We start from the raw sequence: 19,976 nt of genomic DNA, 5'->3' as shown, positions 1-19,976 counted from the left end.
AACTGACTAGGGAGACATTTGGTTAGGTTACTACCTAATCTGCAGTTCCTGAAATAATATGCAAATCAAAACATAACTGTCCTTTGAAATTAGCACTTCTCCAGATTTTGTGACCAATAAAATGTGCATATTAAAGGAAGCATGCATAAAATGCACTTATTAGTGAAAATGGCACACAAAAATATATGAATTACACACTCCTGCAGAAATGGGTTTTTAGTATTCTGCTGGGAGCCACCCAGAGTGGCTGGGCAACCCAGTCAGATGGGCAGAGTATTACTACTACTACTACTACTACTACTACTACTGAATTTGGTAAAATGAGAAAAATCCCTATTTATGAGCAGACATGCACTGAGAGTATATTAGACATGCGTACCAACTATATTTTCTAATTTTTTTGTACTGATTTTTGTAAGCTGCTAGCCAACCCTGAAGATGTTCCCATCAAACGGTAAACTTGTAAATTCTATACATAAATAAACAATTAAATCCCTGTGTTCCAAAATAGGGAATATATGTGAAACTTTTTGACCTTTGTGGTTAACATTACTATGCCAACTATGAAGTATAAAAATGTAACCATAAACACATAGGCTTTGGGCCAAAGCAAATCCTTTGTCTTGCGGTTTTAGCATACACACTTCTCCCCGCTCCTCATTTAATCCCCACAACCCCCCTGTGAAGCAGTGACTATCCCAAGGTCTGGCCCCAGTGAGCTTCATGGCTGCGTGGGGATTTGAACCCTTGTCTCCCAGGTCCTAGTCCAATATTCTACCCACTACACCACCCTGGCTTTTTTATTGCTTCCCACATGCCCACACAGGCCTACCAAGCCCCTCCCCATAATCAGGGCATTTTACCTCAGCAGAAACTTTCATTTTGCCCCAGTGGGTTGCCCTCCTAGAAAGCTTCTAGAATATTCTTTCCCTCATGTACCACCAGGACATATTCTGTCCGAGGGAAGATGAGCTGTGGTAGTGATCCTCTTACCCTTTAAAGAGGAGGAAAGCAATCACCTGTAGCACTTTTCCCTGAGGGCCCTCGTCGAAGAGTAGGGCCTGCTGGTAGAGCGGGTCACAGGTCTTTTTGGCAGTCTTTGTTTTCTTCTTGGCCAAGCAAGCGCCATTTTCTAGCAGATACACCTTGATGTAGGTGGCTGCATTGGCAGAGAGAGAGAAACATGAATGGCCTGTTATAATGGCAGCTATGTCTCGGGGCTAGTTTTTGAGGCCGTCTAGCAGATGAAACACTTTTGAGGTCTCTAGGGGATTTGGGGGATAGGGCTTGAGGGGAGACTTTATTCTTACATTAAGGCATTTTCATTTGCCCTTATGGTTAAACAAAATTATCCTGTGGCAGGGAAACTCAGATAAAATGTTGCCTTCTGGTAAAGAAAAAGGTAGAAGCTGGGGCAGGATTAAAAAGGACTTGCCAATATTTAGGCAACACAGGTATAATCAAATAGCACTTTATGAAAACATCTCATGAATTAATTAAATGTTAAGCATTTATTAGCACTCTTACTAAGTCAGACTATTTATAATAATAATCTGTGTGTTCAGAGTTAAAAAAACATGTTAGAGGGAATTGGGTATCTTAGTGAGACAAATGATGGTAAAACTCTTGGAAGGAAAAACTAAGTGAGGAAGGAGTTACTGAAAAAGACCCAGTTTTCCCTGTACTTTTTCCTCAAAAGGAAGACCTGAATATATTAATTCCCAGTTGCCTCTCTACAAACATGAACCCCATTTTACATATTCTTTCTACTTCTAAAGGAGGCAGGAGGATGTATAATGACTAAGTTTAGCACTCTGAAACAAGTAAACAACTAGAAACAACTCAATTAACTCCTCCATGGGATACCTCTGGTGCATGGACCAAATTTAGTCCACTAATCTGTTTTTCCCAAACCACATCCAATTGCTCCATGCCAGTTGTCATACGTGATATTTTCTATCCATACGGCCTTCTCTGATGTGGCTACTCACCGGGAACGGACTTGGATCCTAGCTTTGGACTGAGTCCCCGGGCCTCTATTACTTCTACCTCCAGCTGTCCATTCCTGTCAATCATTCCAATGTGGACATCACCTAGAAGAAGTCAGAGAAGTCAGCATGGGAACATATTCACAGTCCTGTGCCGGTCATGTATCATCTCTGCAACTTGCTTTATGCCACCTTGACATTTCTGTAGCATATCCACATTTGGAACACTGTGACACCATGGATTGGATACAGATTATGTAAAGGGCAGCGGAGGGTGGTCTCTAAAGGCAAATGGGGCACTGTCCCACCAACCTCAGCCTGCTCCTACCCTGCATGCCTCTTACTCAAAACCAGCCCAGGGGCTGGCCCTGGCTGTCCGCTTCCTCCTCCTCCATCTCAGTTTTGCCTTTTTAGAACTCATCAGGCAGGAGGATGGGAACAAAACCAGAATTAGCTGGCTTTCCCTGTCATTGGCTCTGGCTCCAGCTACGGTTGCCCCCCGTCCGCCCGCCTTCTGCCCTACCAGTCCCAATGAATACCAGCCAACACTGCTAAAGGGGGGGTTCAAAAATCCGGACACATCAGAATCCTATAATAAAACAACAATATTGAAACAAAACAATATAAAATGGAAACAGGGTTCACCAGATGAAAACATTTTCCCCATCAGTGCAAAGGGTTTACCAAAAGGGTTTACGAGGATGCACTCCCTTGGCAGGATGCTTTTGAACAGGCTGGACAGCTTAGGAACCTAATAATCTGGCGTCTACTGACTTAGTTCCTTGGTTCCTTGAGTTCAGGAATTGCTTACAGCACTGATGGGGAAGCTGTTGCTCTCCAGAGGTTGCTGGGCTCCCATCCACCTCCTAGCCAGCATGGCCACTGATCAGGGATGATGGGACTTGTAATCCAACAGCATCTAGTGGGCCATAGGTTCCTTGCCACTGTTTTACATTGAATGGAAGAGGCTGTCCAGGGTCTCCCATTGTCCTACCTGCAGACGATAGGAACTGAACCTGGGACCTTCTGCATGTAAAGCAGATGCTCTACAACTGAGCTATGATCCTCTTCAGAAAGCACCAAAGAGGACAATTCAGTGCTGTATCCACAGAACTGCATGGTCTTGTCCTGCCCTTATGCTGAGACTGTAGCCCTATTCACACATGACTTGTGTACAGGGAATACATGTGTAGAAAGCAGGGCCGTGCATTAAACGCTGCCCTGACATTGAATCTCCCTGTCCCATCCACCACATGTGGGCCTCAGTTCTGCAAGGAGGAAGTTCAGTGTATGAGCAACTGCTAATGAGTGGGGGCTCTTCACATCAGGACATCTGATTGTGCTGGTATTCTGATTACACAGAGCCCTTAATCACAAGCAGGGGGGTGGGGAAACCAAATGTGACATCAAGGGTGGAGCTAAAAGCACAGCCTGCTGCTCCTTGTGCACATTTATACAGTGGTACCTCGGGTTACATACGCTTCAGGTTACATACGCTTCAGGTTACAGACTCCGCTAACCCAGAATTAGTACCTCAGGTTAAGAACTTTGCTTCAGGATGCAAACAGAAATCATACTCCGGCGGCACGGCAGCAGCAGGAGGCCCCATTTGCTAAAGTGGTGCTTCAGGTTAAGAACAGTTTCAGGTTAAGAACGGACCTCCGGAACAAATTAAGTATGTAACCAGAGGTACCACTGCACCCAGTGCTATTTCTCTAGAAAAAGAGGTGCCAGAACTCACCATGAACACCTCCCTTCTTCTCTTATAACAGCAATGGCACCCACCTGACAGGTGCTGGAACTGAGTTCCAGCCAGTTCCGGCTGAAAAAAGCCTTGCTTATCCCACATATAATGTGTGAACAGCACAAAGCAAAATTGTCTTGCCTGTTCATGTGAATAAAGCCCTAGGATAGTTGTCTATGCCCATCATTCCTGTTTTTAACCAGCAGAGGGCAAAAAAGAAATTGGGTTCTCCATTGCAAGGAGTGCAAAAGGATAGACGACTCCTTTATGATATGTCTTATTTGTAGAATGAGCCATCAGTTATCTCATATCTTACCACTAGAGGGCACGGTTTTCAGGCTGAAAAGGCAAATTGAAATAAAATAAAATAAAGCAGCACAGAAAGAAAATAAAAAAGATAAAAGCAGCACAAGAAACAGAAAAACAAAATGAGCCCTCCTTTTAAGAAAAATACTGTTGTGCCAACAGTGCATTTTCACAGTTGCTTTATCTTGAACAGAATGCTCAAAGGAATTTTTGTAACAGTGGCGCATGGAGCTGATAGGAAGTGAGAACAGGATCTTGAACAGAACAGTAATGGGGGAAGCGGTCCTTGTTCTGTGCCAGAGCTCAGGCTTGGAACATGAGAAAAAAGGATGTAGAAGTACCTCTGAACATGTGCAGATAGACTTTTCCTCACTGCTTAACAACCACATCCTAGTCTCATATAAAAAGACGAGAGGAATTTTTAAAGGCAGGCTTTCAAGCAGGGATGGTTGAATCTCCCAGAAAACCTTAATTTTCAAAATTAAGTACCGGAGTGAAAAGATTCAAGGTTCACACCTCAATTGCAAAACAACAGGTGTATTTATAGAGCATTTTGTTATACCTCATAATAGCAAGGTTATCAACACAAGGTGATCACAGATCCCCTCTTAACAACGATGAAAAGGGGATTTGTGGCTCTTTTTTGGCACACTTTCCTGGCCTTCTTTGATTGTTTCTAATAAGAATCACTTAAAGCAGAGGTGGGGACTTGTGACCCTCCAGTTGTTGCTGGACTACAACTCCTAGCATCCCCGTCAGCCATGTTGCTGGTGGGAGCTGGAGACCAGCAACATCAGACAGGCCAAGCATTTGCCACCCCTGTTTAAGCTATCTGGAGAGCTTCAGAGCTCTGTGAGGATTTGAACCTGTGATTCCCACATCAAAACTCAACAATGGGCCAGAGGAACAGCACCATTCTGGTCAGTCTGAGAAGTGCTCGGCAGGAATCTGCCCCTGTGCCATGCCTGCTCAATGAAAGATGACTCTGATAGCGTGTTAACTGCACAGAATCCAAAGGAGGTAGGTGTACAGGTGACCTTGTAGCACTGAGTGCCTAGAACTGGTTCGCTCACCCATTGGCGGAGTAGCAAGTGTCTGCCGTCCTACGATTTGTGCTGGCCCCAGCCCATCTAGGAAGTCGCTGAACTGGCTTTCAGCTCCCAGCCTAGTTGTGGGGAAAATAAACCTGAAGGAAAGGACAACAGAGTTAGGGAATGAGGGGAGAGAAATGGCAGTGTGGAAATACAGTGAGCAGGTGCTACACTGGACATTTGAGAGGTGAAAAGAGAGAAGATGCAGAAACAAGATTCACTATTATCCCTGCATCCCTTTGTCTAATGGAAAAGATGCAGTGCCAGCCCCAGGTTTTGGCAGACCCTTGGGCAAGATGCCATCAGTGGGACCCCCTCCCTCAGCAGACTTACTCCCCTCACTACCTCTGTTGCCAGCAGCTACTGCTCCCCTGCCTCATCAGTGCTATCACCTGACTGGTTGACAGACAGAGCCAAGCAGGCCGTGGCAGCAATTCTGCTTCCATCTCCCCACCATGGTTCTTTACCTGCTCATCCTGCCTGGGAGTTGGGCGAACAAGCAGGTTGTGATGGGAAAGAGGAGGAGCTGGCTAAGAGGCCTCTGGTCAATGGATATGGGCCCTCAACCATGTCAACCTTTAACACTAGGTCTGGAAAATGCACATCTTTTCCATGAGGAACAAAGGGGTCTCCTGGGTGAGGACAGAGTATGTTCATATCTCCCTCAGAAGAAATGCACCCCCTGCCTTCAGATAAAGCCTGGCAGGGTAAGGCATGTGATTCCCTTCTTCATTTGCCCCTTCATTCATTTCTTCCTCGTGCCGCAGGGTGGTTTCAGACGTGATGGTGAAGCAAAGCGGGAAAAGAAAGGCCAACTACCTCATGATTCATTCACTTTTCTTGCAGAAGCTTCTGTTGAGGAATGTGTTTTTGATAATGCAGAGGAGTGGGGGAACAGGAAGCGCCAGGGCAGCATGCTTCCTGTTCCTCTTGTGCCTTTTTCCCATTTATGAGCCACTAACAGCAGATCACTATAAGAAAAAACCAAGCCACTGGGGACCGACTGTGTAATCTGTCTCTCCTGTGCTTATGTTTATTTATGTTTATTTTATTTCATAAAATTTATATACCGCTTGATTGTAAAACCTGAAAGCCATTTACAAAAAGACGTGGGGCATCTGCCCTATATAGAAAAGTGGCCTTCACTGCCACTGGGCCTTACGTGCCATCGGAGCTGTTACTATTGGTGCTTCCATCAGTTGACTCCCGACTGCCTTGCCGGGTGACCCTGTTCCTCATCTCCACAGCAATGCCAGTCTCTGTACTCCTGCGGATGTTACTACGAAGCTTTTTTGGCCCACCATCTGAAAGAAAGAAATCATTATACTTGGGGGGGGGGCAGTAGACTTCAGAGACTTAAAAAGTGCCCATGGTTGAGTTATTATTGGTTTCAAGACACCTTAAGGTCCATCAAGTTATTGAGGATTGCTCTTTGCATGCATCTACGCCACAATGTTATTTATTAATTAAACATTTATACCCCGCCTCTCCATTTGAAAATTACAACATTATTAACATCCAATACAGACTTAAACTTAGTTAATGCTTATTAACACCCACCCCCCACCCCCCAGACAGGGAAAGTCTGGTGGGGGAAGCTAAACAACAAAGAATTCTCATCAAATGACAACTCCCAGAATTATCTGGGGGTAACCACTAAACTGGTATAAAATGAATATGTGTTATAGTATAGCTTTGCATACTGTAACAGAATGTCTAACACACTAAGTTAGACATTTCCTTTTCCATCACCTGTCAGTTTATATACAGATTTTGACAATCTGTTTATATTTTAGCATGATCATATCCCCCATCCCACGTTGCAGACTAAGGCATGGTAAACTAAGGCTGAGAAAATGGGCCAGGTTTGCAGAATCGGTGACCACCAAGTTATACACAGCCCACCAGCACAACTCGCTCACAACTCCATGGTCTGTGGTGTCCCAAGGAGGGAGCAAAAATGTTGATCCCCCAGTGGGCTGCCTTCATCTTGGTGGGTCAGAGGCTAGTTACACAAGTGTGGGACAATATCATGCCTAAGGCTAGCAAGTGAATTCATTGCTGAGGTTAATATTCAGGGATTTCCTGGTTCGCAGTTCATGTTCTGCACCACCATAGTGGGGAGAGAGGAGCACCTGCTCTGTGCTTGTGCTTTAGGTGTTAGCAAGTGATGCTTTTCAGAACGGGGATAGAAACACCTCCAATTCATCTACTGCTAAATGTACAAGGGTGGGCTGTAGTTAAAACAGGGCTGCCATATGTCCGGACATTATCAGGATTTCAAAGGCAGAATTGACGTCTGGGGAGAATTTCCAAAATGTGGCACTATGTCCTAAGTTAAAACAAAAAAGTTGATAACTCTACTGCACAACTACAACTGAAATCAGATGCCTAACCAACCTCAGAATCCACAGCAATTAACCTGGGGGAGCAAATCTGTCTCCATTAGTGTGTCCCCCACCCCCATCCCCTGTGGCCAAGCTGTAATTCTCAGAGAGTTACAAGAGAGTGAATTTCCCCTCCTGATGGCTCACCAAAGCAAGACTCCGCTTTGTGCTTCAGCTATGCTGTTTACCTGCCCTTTACAACTGACCTTTCCCTCAGATAGGGACAGTAGAGCGGACAAGATTAACCACTTAGAAACAGTCCCTGCCTTGCAGACCCCCAGGCTCTGGAAGGGGAGAATCAAGGGTGGCATTGCTTGCGAATACTTGAAAGCAGATGAGAGCAAAGCAGATTCACACTGCGCACTCCCTACAACAGATTTCTGATCCCTGCATTGCCAGTCCCTGGCCCTTTGATAAATTATTCACAACCAATATTTTTTATTTAAAAAAAAATGTTCAAAAGGCCTTTAATGTGCTCAGTTGATCTTTCAGTGATGAAATACTTAACATTGCCCTCTGGAGCAAGCTCAAAATGCTTGGATGTATGATGAAGTGAGCTGCATTTGTCCTCCAAATTCTTTGCTGGCTCAGAATGAAAAACAAGATCCTGCCCGTGCACAGTCTCATTATGCTAGAACTCAGCTGGGGCCATGCAAGAAAGCTGAGCATTGGAAGATTCAGGACAGGCAAAGAGGTACATTTTCTTCTTCTTACAGCACATAGTTAAACTGTGCAGTTCTCTCCCACAGGATGTAGTGATGGCCAACAACTTGTATTACGATTGCATAAAAGTATTAAACAAATTCATGGAGGATAAGGCTACTAAAGACTACACAGGATCCAGGAGCCCTTTGTACCCACAGTGGTGCCACTGCCAGAGCAGCACCCCATATCATTTCTGAGAAACAGGGACAATGGAAAGAGAGGGCTTGCAAAGGAACCTAAAGCCTTATACTAAGCAAGACCAATACGCCATCTTGCTTGGTGTTGTCTATGCTGAGTGTCAGTGGCTCTCCAGGGTTTCAGAAAGCATTTTTCTCAGCCCACCCTAGGGATGCTGGGGACTGAGCCCAGGACTTTCTGCGAGCAAAGCGTGTGCTGTGCCACACAGATATAGCCATAGATTTGGGTGGTGGAGGAGAAAAGGTCTCCAGAGCTGGTCATGTCTGCAACGATATCATCAGGAATGTGACAAAACTTGGGAGTCTCCAGAATAAAGGGTAAAGGGACCCCTAACCATTAGGTCCAGTTGCGGACAACTCTGGGGTTGTGGCGCTCATCTCACTTTATTGGCCGAGGGAGCCGGCTTTCAGGTCATGTGGCCAGCATGACTAAGCCGCTTCTGGTGAACCAGAGCAGTGTATGGAAACACTGTTTACCTTCCTGCCGGAGCGGTACCTATTTATCTACTTGCACTTTGACGTGCTTTCGAACTGCTAGGTTGGCAGGAGCAGGGACTGAGAAATGGGAGCTCACCCCGTCGCGGGGATTCGAACTGCCGACCTTCTGATCGGCAAGTCCTACACTCTGTGGTTTAACCCACAGCGCCACCCGCGTCCTAGTCTCCAGAACAGACCCAAGCTATTCAAGATCAGTCCAAAGAAATCCCAAATCAGCTCATTTTATGTGACTCAATTCAGAACTGAGCCTAAGAAAACTTGCCCAGCCCTATCGAAAAGGCTTGCCTCTGTGCGAGAGATTGCACTTCTTTCCACTCATTAGCAGCCTCCTCCTCACTGAGCAACCAGCACCACTCACAATATTTGGGGGCTCAAGAGCAACTCGTTGAGGCTGTCACAGATTGCGCAATGAAGCCTCACGCGGACAAGCCTCCTGCCAGGCCTCTGGAGAATCCAAAATAAAAGAGCTATTTTTAAACCCTTCCAGCTCTAAACTCAGGCACTTCTGTGTGTCTCGGAGCCAAACAAAGAGGAAGGTGAGACCATCTTACTGAAAATACGTCTCCCTCCTCTAGATCCTTGGTGGCAAGGCGGCACCTAACCTTCTCCACCCTGGTGTCTTCCATATGTTTTTGACTAAAATTCTATTCAATCCTACCTAGCAGAGATAGCAATTTGGTCTAGATCAGGAGTGGGGAACCTGAAGCCTGGGGGCCAAATGCAACCCTTTAATCCTCCCTAACTAACTCTCATTTCCCTCCCCAGGCCACACACTTCACTGGCCCTGCTTACAGCACTGGCCTTCCTTGAGTGTTTTTGGCTGGCTAGAATGTCCTTGAACATGATGATGATGATGCTTCTCATTTGCCTGAATGATTCATTTGTTAGGGTTGCCATACGTACGGCAAAACCCGAACATGTCCTTTTTTGGGGTGCAAATATACCTATCCAGGCAGATGTTTACATTTAAAATGAAATGTCTGGGTGTTGGAAGTGGGAATGGGCTTGTGCGGCTTGTGCTCAGGCTGCTCTGCATGCTGCAGCCACTGCCAGCCCAAGTCAGGGAAAGAGGCAAGTGGTGTGGTAGCCCCCACACCTCTTTTCCCAGCTTGGGCTGGCAGCAACTTGAGCTGTCCTCTTTTTGCCCTTCAGTATAGGGCTGGCAGCCCTAGTGTTTGTAGACCTTGGTGACTTTTGCTTAGCTGGAATATAACTCTTTGTACACTCCTCACTGTTTCTTTGACCATTTCTTCCTCAGGCCCTGCCCACCACCTGCACATGGCCCCTTGGAGGTTGCAAATGAGGGAACCTTGGACTGATAAAGGTTTGTTCTCCCTGGCCTAGATGCTAAATTCAACTTAATGTCAATTTCCAACAATGCAAGGCACTAGTTTTCCAACTTCTGAACTAGCTACCAAAATTGTACCTTTGGCAGCGGTTTGAACTGTTTATCAAGCATCAGTTAAAAGCAGAGGAACAGAGCAGGCTGGTTTTTCCCTGGTCAGGTGGCAATCCTAGAGACAAAAGAACCTGTTTGGAGTCTTATGCCCATCTCTTCCCTTAGCAATTTTGTCCTTCTCTTCTTCCATCTGCAGCAGCCTTTGACCTGCTGCAGGAAGGCATGGAAAGCAGAGGGAAGGGTGGTGTGGAGAAGAGGCAGGAGTGGAAGAGCACACAGCTCCTGCTTTATAAGGGCCCAATTCAAGGTTTCAGGCCTGACATGCAAAGCCCTAAATGACTTGAGACCTAAGGACCTAAAAGAGTGCCTCCCCTCAGTACCAACCATCTCAGGCCCTACAAGCAACACAGGAGGCCCTGCTGTAGGTGCTGCCACCAGGTGCTGCCCAGTTGGCACTGACCCATTACAGGGCCTTCTTGGTAGCAGCTCCTTTGTAGAATGCTCTTTGGTAAGGAGTCTCTTCCCCTCATTATTGGCTTTCAGTTGGAATTTTAATATGTTTCTGCATCTTTTAGCTGAAAGACTATTTCTGCCAACATCAAAATTGTTAGCTATGAGGGTATTTTTTACATTTTTAAAATTGTTTTTATTTTACCACTTTCGTGTTTGCCACCCTGGGCTCCCATAGAAGGAAGGGCGGGATGCAAATGTAATTACTAAAACAAGCGGACCAACAAATAAAAGGCAAACAGGGCTTTCCAGTTTGCATCTGGGTAACCTTAGGCTCTAAGGCTTGGGTGCTGTGTTGTCTGATGTAGGGGCCATCCACATGACTGCCTCACACCAAGGCAGATGTGATTCAGAAGCCAGCTGGTGTTGACTCATGACCATGCTGCCACAGACTGAGGTGTAGGCAGTTGGACAGCAAAGCAAAGCTGCTAAATTTCTCTTACAGATGCAGGAGCACAGCCTGCTTTAAAATGGGGCGCCCCTAGAGAGGGAATGAAGGAGGCTGGTGTAGATAAGGATAATTTTCAGAACAGAAGCAAAAGAAGTTGTGTGCACCACTGAGCAAGACTATCCAGGCTCCTTTTGGCCCCCTAATTTCTGTCCTAATCAGCACTTCACACAATCATTCACAGAGTTGCCATGACAACCCTTCCTCTCCTTGTCAACCCCCTCCCCAGTACCTTCCTTCCTCCCAGAGCAGGCTTATGCTCTCTCTTTTGCTTGCTAATACTAATCTGTCTGTGCCAGCATCCTTCAGCAGGCTGTTCCCCAGGGAGAGTCTGGCATAAATCATACCGCCAGGCCCTTATGGGAGGAGCCGGCCTGGAAGAAAGGACAAAGTGGAACCAGAGCTGGGCTTAGGGTGACCATATGTCTTGCACTAAAGAGGACAGTCCTCTATTTGAAAGTGTCCTGTTTCAAGATAAAGAACCTGAGACAGGAGAAAAGGAACCTTGAAACTGGGCATCAACTGTTAGTGCATTGCCAGTAAGCACACCATGGCCCCAGGTCACAGCCTTCCCCACTATGGGGCAGTGCACTGGATTTTCATTTAAATTATACTGGTCCTAAATTTTCAAATATATAAATAATTTGCATATGCAAATTTTACACAGATCTGTTCTTATATGGCAACCAGCCACCCCCGACCTACAGATGTTTGGACAATTACTCCAATAATCCATGACCACTGACTGTGCTGGCTTAGGTGGAAGGAAATTGTAGCCCAAAACATCTGGAGGGTTCCAGGTTGGGGAAGGAAAGTGTTAGCCTCTGCTAATCAAAGCTGACCTTAGTTCCCCTAGCTAAAATGTGTGATGCAGCAGCAAAAAAAGCTATTGCTATTCTTGGCTGCATCAAGTGAAGTATCATGTTCAGATAATACCACTCTATTCTGCCTTGGTCGGACCACACCTGGAGTCCTGTGTCCAGTTCTGGCTGCCACGATTTAAGAAGGATGTTGACAGTCTGGAATGTGTGGAGAGAAGGGTGACTAAGATGATCAAGGATCTGGAAACTAAACCTTATGAGGAATCAGTGGCGTAGCGTGGGGGGTGCAGGGGGGGCCGGCCGCACCGGGCGCAACATCTGAGGAGGGCGCTCGCACTCGCAGCTCTCTGCCCCTACCTGGCTCACTCACTCTCTCTCACTGCAGAGCTGGCTGTGCGAATCCGATCCGAGCCGCCGGGTCGCCGCCCACTGTGGAGGGGTGTGTGTGCCAGGCGTGCCAGGGTTAGGGGGCGCAAATTACTTGCCTTGCCCCGGGTGCTGACAACCCATGCTACGCCACTGTGAGGAATGGTAGAGGGAGTTGGGTATGGTTAAACATCAGGAAGAACTTTCTGGTGGTAAGAACTGTTTGACAGTGGAACGGATTCCCTAAGATGGTGGTGAACTCTCCTTCCTTGGAGGTTTTAGGCAAAGGTTGGATGGCCATCTGTCTTGGATGCTTTAGTCGAGATTTCTGCACAACAGAGAGTTGGGCTAGATGACCCTCAGGATTCCTTCCAACTTTGCAATTCTATGATTCTTTAATTCTAGGATACTTTCTAATGTGGCTCTTTAGTCAAGGAGCAGTACAAAATGCCTATTATGAAAAGCCTCTTGTTCTCCATCAAATACTTAACTATTTAGAAACCTAGAGAAAAGGATTCCTTTTGTACAACAGAATAACTTATTGTGTTAACAACAAGCATCTGTGAACCTTTGCGCCAGACTGGAGAGCCCCCTCATTCCCATCTTTATACATCTCTCTCATTCACGGTTACCAGACAATTTGGTTTACAGTCACTCAGGAGGCATTTCTGGGAGAATTTAAACTAGACCATTGCAGGACATAAGTCAACTGATTTAAAGGTCAGGAGAGAATCTGCTGGAGTCCACCACCCACACACATCCAGTACCACGGCAAACAGCATTGTGGGAGGAAGGCGCAGAACGTGGAGCCCGGCTGCTTTGTTTCTTCTGAAGCGTAAGCCTGTCATGGGAAGGGAAATGAGACGGGCCAGTGGCCTGATCTGACATGGCAGTTCCTCTGGTCCTGTTGACTGTGATTCATCCCCACAGAGCATGGCCTGACTACCAGCTGCTCATGAATTCACCTCCCTCCCTCCAGGAGTTGCTCACCAGCGGAAGGAATACCAGCTGTGGGGAGCCGAACCATCCCCAGGAATGTTGGCATGCCAAGTCTCCATAGATCAGGCATGGGGTATCTGCAAACCTGCAAATGTTGCTGAACTACAACTCCCATCATTCCCAACTATTGGCCATGCTAGATGGGGATGGTAGGAGTTAGAGCCCAAGAGTATACAGGTACCCCATTCCTACTGTCGATCGAGAAATCAACCCCACAGATACACCCACAAAATCCAGACCAAGACATGCAGGAGTGAGGCTTAAACACCCCAAATGCCAAGAAATCTCCAGTGAGTGTTCTGAGGAAACCAAATGACACAATCGGTGCCTGGGCAGGATCGCCTTCCTAGTATGATGCTCTCAGGCTCCCTCAAACCTAAGTTAAGATCCTGCTCAAGCAAGTGATTAAGCCACGGGGGAGGGGGCAAACACTGTAAGGCTCAAACTAGGAGCACCTGGTCCACCAGTGCTGCTGGTCCTGAGAGGGAACTGCAGCTAGATTGAGTTGCCAGTTAGAATGAAGCAACCTGCCCAAATCTGGTGCCCTCTAGGTGTCTTGGACCACAGCTCCTATCAGCCCCAACTAGCATGAGCAATGGCTAGGGATGATAGGAGTTATAGCCCAAAGTCCAGAGGGTAGACCGTACCAGGCTAGGTGGATCAATGGTCTGACTTGGCATAAGAGAGCTATTTCCTAATGAGTCATGGAGGATAAAAGTCCTGCCACCCCCATTCTATTTTGCTTCATGATCAGAACACAGTGTGGGCAAATCCATGGCAAGGATTAATTAACCCCATTTGCATTGACACTAATTTACAGCTGAACCTCTGTGCTTCTTTTTTTCCCCTTCCTTCATGCCGCAGTTTGCCTGGATTCAAGATTTGCAGGGTGGGAGAATAAATAGAGTCAGAACTGAACTTTTCTGCAAATGACTTGTATGTGAACAGAGCAGGAGCAGTTCGAGATTCTGGGCTAAATCCAGAACATTGTAGCAGGTGTGGGGAACCTTTGGCCCTCTGGATGCTCCTGAATGACAAGTCCCAACATCCCTGACCATTGACCATGCTTTCTGGGGCTAGTGGGAGCTGTAGTTCAGTAACATCTGGAGAGTCAAAGGTTCCCCACACTTGCACTATAGTTTGTATTTGTTGCTAGGCTTACTCACAGTAGACTCACTGAACTGAAGATGCCTAACTTAGACCCATTACAGTAATTTCAGTGGGTCTACTCAGAATAGAACTTGGTTGATTACAACTCTATATCTCAGAAGACATGCATTCCCTACTCATAAAAGTTCAGCACCATGGACAGCAAAGCAAAGTGTTACTGATTTGTAACCCCTCTCCCCATTGGATAAGATTGACAGGGGAGGGGGAAAGGAAGGCACAGATGCTTCTAGTTTTCTGCTCAACACTCAAGAGGGTAGAAATTCAAAACTGCTGCTTTCCTGTCTGGTCCAGTTCCCTGTAGGTGGGCACCTATGCCATACAAACAGCCAGCACCCTCGGCCCATGCTAATTCAACAGTTTCAGAGTATGGGAGGGTTGCAAGCACAACAGAAGCTGAATTATGTCTCACTTCTTTGCCCCAGAGGCTGTGCAGCTCATCTAGAGCAGGGGACATAAGATGTAATAATACAATACTGAGCATCAAGGGACATCAGCTCAGCTCTAAGCTTCTGACCTTTTCTAGGTGGCTGCTAGGATATTGGCAAAGCCATTGATTCAGGAGAACACCTAATGGGCCAGAATTCTGTACTCATTCTGTAAGAAGAGATGTTTGGGCATCTTTATATATTGCCACTTATTTCCCTGAACAGCAAGAAGTTCAGGGGCATTGCTGCACAGTTCACTTGCCTATGGATTAGGACAGTGATCTATTGACATTTTTATAACATATGTTTTAATTACAAATATTCAAGCTGAGCTTATTGGAAACAGATACTCTCCAGAAGGCAGAAAATCTGCCAGATTCCCAGGGAAGGCCACAACACCCACAGCTGCTTCATCATCAGCCAACTCTAGACAAAAACTCTCAGTGCTATCTCTCTCTCTCATCTCCCATCTCCCCCAATCTCTCTATCACTGTGATCATCTCTGCCACATTCAAATTGTTTCTCTGTCCCCGCTTCCAAGAGCTAGAAGGTGATAGTGCTCAACCCTTGATGAGTATTGCATTCCAAAATCTGGAAAGAGATCCCCACCTATTGTGAGATCATGCTTCTCAAAAACCAAAGTAGGAAGGTGTTGTTTTTTTCCTTTGAAAAATGGAATGTCTAGGGATGCGGGTGGCACTGTGGGTTAAACCACAGAGCCTAGGACTTGCCGATCAGAAGGTCAGCGGTTCGAATCCCCGCGACAGGGTGAGCTCCCGTTGCTCGGTCCCTCTCCTGCCAACCTAGCAGTTCGAAAGCACATCAAAGTGCAAGTAGATAAATAGGTATCGCTCCGGCGAGAAGGTAAACGGCGTTTCCGTGCGCTGCTCTGGTTTGCTAGAAGCGGCTTAGTCATGCTGGCCACATGACCCGGAAGCTGTACGCCAGCTCCCTTGGCCAACAAAGCGAGATGAGCACCGCAACCCCAGAGTCAGTCATGACTGGACCTAATGGTCAGGGGTCCCTTTACCTAGGGACCAGGTGTTTGAAGGACCACCTCATTCTGCATAAACCTTTGGAGGCTGTGTTCTGTGTTTTACCACCAAGAGATACTTGGTTGCTCATGAAGCAAGTTTTAGTGGTTCCACATTCTCTGTAGAACTGCCACCCCTTCCCCACACACATGCAAGGGACATTAGAATGGCACTTTAAAAAATGATTTTTAGGTGGAAAGATGAACTTTTTTCCACCAAGCTTCTGACTTATTTTAACACATACTTGTTTTTGTTTTTTTAGATTTGCTTTTTATTGGCATGTTTAATGTGCTCTGGTTTAATTTCACTGTGATTTTAAAGCTGTAAACTGGTCTGGGAAGTTCTTTTGAGGCTAAAAGACAATATATAAACCAGACATGGGCAACATGTGGACTCCAACTCCCATCAGTCCCAACCACCATAACCAATGGTCAGGAATTATGGAAGTTCTAGGCAAAAAACATCTGGAGGGCCATAGGTGTCCCATGCCTGATATAAATGGTTTGATAAATAATTTCCCCTGCTGTACAATAATCATTTGTGGAAAAGAGGCCTTTTCCCAGCTTGGTCCCCTCCAGCTGTCCTGGACCCCATCTCCCATCAGCCTCAGCCAGCATGGCTAAAACAACTGGATGGCATCAGTTTGATTCACTCCACCAAAGGTGAACCTGGGTTGGTGTCTCTGCACCTTGTTCCATGTGGGCAATGAGCACTGGAATTTTTTGTTCATATCTAAAATTCCTATGCATCACCTTTTCTCCAGCTAAACTGGCAGTATTTTTTCATGTTCAGTAGAATTTGAGAATGTTGCTTTGGGGTTCCACATTACTGAGCTATGTTCTTCACCATTTTAACTTATTTATTTTTGCTCTTTCTTTTCTTAGCCTTTCTGCGGATAATTACAACCCTTTGGATACATCTCAGATGTGCAAGTCTTAAAAAGCTCCAAATAAACTCCTTCTTTTCAAATCACAGCTGAACCATGAAATACCAGCAAATACCAGAACTATAATAATGCAAAGGGACGACGTTGAAAAACTGCCAAGATTATAATGGGCTCTTCATATTATTATTTTTCAGGCTTTCCCCCAAATATCTATTTTAGGCAAATAAAAATTTCCTGACGCTGTAATAGTTGACAAGCCCCTTTTCTTCTGAAAGAGCATTTTCCACACCCCTTCAGCAGTTCCACTTGATGGCCTCTTTTGAAAATTCATGATGCCAAATGCAGAAGGGCAGGTCACAGAAGATGCTGCCCATTGTCCCATGCCTTGTAGGTATTCAAAGCCTAAAGTTTCAAAATGCAATTGCAAAACAAAAATGAGAACTGGGCCAAAACAAACAAGATGAACTTTAACAGGGAGAAATGTAAAGTATTGCACTTGGGCAAAAAAAATGAGAGGCACAAATACAAGATGGGTGACACCTGGCTTGAGAGCAGTACATGTGAAAAGGATCTAGGAGTCATTTGCCCAATAATAAATGCTGGAAATGTAATGAGACTGAAGGTACCTTCTATCACCTTTGGTGGACTTGCCCGAGGATTAAGGCCTTCTGGGAAATGATCTATAATGAAATTAAGAAGGTCCTTAAATGTACCTTTCATAAGAAACCAGAGGCTTTTCTCCTGGGCATGGTCGGCCAATTGGTGTCAAGGAAGGATAGGACATTTTTTATGTATGCTACCACAGCAGCAAGGATTCTTTTAGCAAAGTATTGGAAGACACAAGAACTACCCACGCTGGAAGAATGGCAGACGAAGGTGATTGACTATATGGGACTGGCGGAGATGACTGGCAGAATCCGTGACCAAGGAAGAGAGACGGTGGAAGAAGATTGGAAGAAATTTAAAGTATATCTTAAGAACTGTTGTAAAATTAATGAGTGCTAAAATGTCAAGGGAAAGGAAAATATAGAATTACAGCTGTAATCGATTAAGTAAGAGAAGAAGGCAAAAAAGAAAATGAGTAATTAGTTAATTGAAGTGAGGGGTTGCTGAAGAAATTTTAAAACAGGGATGCAGAAAAGGGGGGGCATGGGGAAGTCTGGTAAGTTAGGTTTATGAAAAAGAGGTTTTGAAATTATACATGTTTATATGTTTGTTTGTCTATGTATTGTGTTTTGTTTTGTTTTTAATTTGTGTTGGAAAATCAATAAAAAAATTATTTTAAAAAAAAGGATCTAGGAGTCTTGGTTGACCACAAACTTGACATGAGCCAACAGTGTGACGCGGCAGCTAAAAAAGCCAATGCAATTCTGGGCTGCATCAATAGGAGTATAGCATCTAGATCAAGGGAAGTAATAGTGCCACTGTATTCTGCTCTGGTCAGACTCACCTGGAGTACTGTGTCCAGTTCTGGGCACCACAGTTCAAGAAGGACACTGACAAACTGGAACGTGTCCAGAGGAGGGCAACCAAAATGGTCAAAGGCCTGGAAACGATGCCTTATGAAGAACGGCTAAGGGAGCTGGGCATGTTTAGCCTGGAGAAGAGGAGGTTAAGGGGTGATATGATAGCCATGTTCAAATATATAAAAGGATGTCATATAGAGGAGGGAGAAAGGTTGTTTTCTGCTGCTCCAGAGAAGCGGACACGGAGCAATGGATCCAAACTACAAGAAAGAAGATTCCACCTAAACATTAGGAAGAACTTCCTGATAGTAAGAGCTGTTCGACAGTGGAATTTGCTGCCAAGGAGTGTGGTGGAGTCTCCTTCTTTGGAGGTCTTTAAGCAGAGGCTTGACAACCATATGTCAGGAGTGCTCTGATGGTGTTTCCTGCTTGGCAGGGGGGTTGGACTCGATGGCCCTTGTGGTCTATTCCAACTCTATGATTCTATGATGCTATGATTCTATGATTCAATTGCTGAATGCATGAAAGTCTTTTTGTTTATTTGCAAAATATGCATCTCTACGGAGACATATTCCTCTCTGCTTTGATCTCCTGCTCAATTATGTTGCATGTGTTTTTACAACACCCCTTCTCTAAGGAGTTCAGTGCCCCCTTTTTATTCTTGCAGCAACAACTCTTTAAGGTAGAATAGGCTGAGATACAGAGTCCAAGATCATTCAGTGAGCTTCAATTTGAACAGCAGGAATTTGAACACAAGGCTTTCCAATCCAAGTTTTCCCACTATACCACACAGGCACTTCCTTCAAATCCCCCTCAAAACCCACCCATTCTGTGATGCCTTTGTTATATCTCCTCAGTCTTTGGTCCAACCAAAACAAGTTCTAGTATCTGTTTAAATTTGCACAGGTATATCACTTGTTACCTTTGCCACTCATGAGAACATAGGAAGCTGCCATATACTAACTCAGATCATTGTTCCTTCCAGGCTAGCATTACACTGATTAACAATGGCTCTTCAGGTTTCCTGGGACTGAACTGGCAGCCTTTGACATGGAAAGCAGGCCCATCCCCACCACATGATTTTGATTAACTGACAAGGGCACCAAACTCCTAGCCCCTTCTCCTTTATTCCTCTGTACAGGTGATGGAGGAGGCACCCCTTCGCCCTTTTAATTAAGCCATTCAGGTGGTCCTCAACTCAAATGGTAAGAAGAGGAGCAGCTCCCAACTTCCAGGATTCTTGCCAGAGTGAAAAAGGCCATAGTAGCTGGAGCTGATGGGAGCTGTTGTACAAAACATCCAGAGAGCACCAGGTAGAGGAAGGCTGCTCTAAAGTGTTTAACTGCTGATAGATACTGTTATATGAAATGAGAGGAAAGACTTCAGGCTTGTTTTTCACTAGAACCCTGAGATCCAAAGACCAGAGCCTGGTGCAGAAGACAGACAGACGTCAGAAATAATGAATTCTGAGCCCAGTAATTTGTTTTGGCTAGAGCTGAATGGAACCCACAGTCCCTCCATGCAAATATTCAGTCC

The 19,976-nt window shown here is 45.5% G+C and overlaps 1 protein-coding gene across 4 annotated transcripts in view; it reads right to left on the bottom strand.

Moving 5' to 3' along the window:
* Window positions 1-19,976, bottom strand: part of RIMS3 (regulating synaptic membrane exocytosis 3) — a 62,487-nt gene that overhangs the window by 8,385 nt on the left and 34,126 nt on the right. For 3 of the 4 annotated variants that reach the window (XM_028738989.2, XM_028738991.2, XM_028738988.2), the window contains exons 3-6: window positions 6,292-6,433; window positions 5,112-5,224; window positions 1,992-2,093; window positions 1,020-1,159 (exon numbers count right to left, since the gene is read on the bottom strand). In XM_028738989.2, coding sequence (XP_028594822.2) covers window positions 1,020-1,159; window positions 1,992-2,093; window positions 5,112-5,224; window positions 6,292-6,433 — 497 coding nt within the window. Of the gene's footprint in view, window positions 1-993; window positions 1,160-1,991; window positions 2,094-5,111; window positions 5,225-6,291; window positions 6,434-19,976 lie in introns of all 4 variants that reach the window. The other variant, XM_028738992.2, reaches the window with a different exon arrangement.

Source organism: Podarcis muralis, chromosome 7 (genome assembly GCF_964188315.1).
Source record: "Podarcis muralis chromosome 7, rPodMur119.hap1.1, whole genome shotgun sequence".
Taxonomy (NCBI): domain Eukaryota; kingdom Metazoa; phylum Chordata; class Lepidosauria; order Squamata; family Lacertidae; genus Podarcis; species Podarcis muralis.
This window is presented reverse-complemented; position numbering and strand designations above follow the sequence as displayed.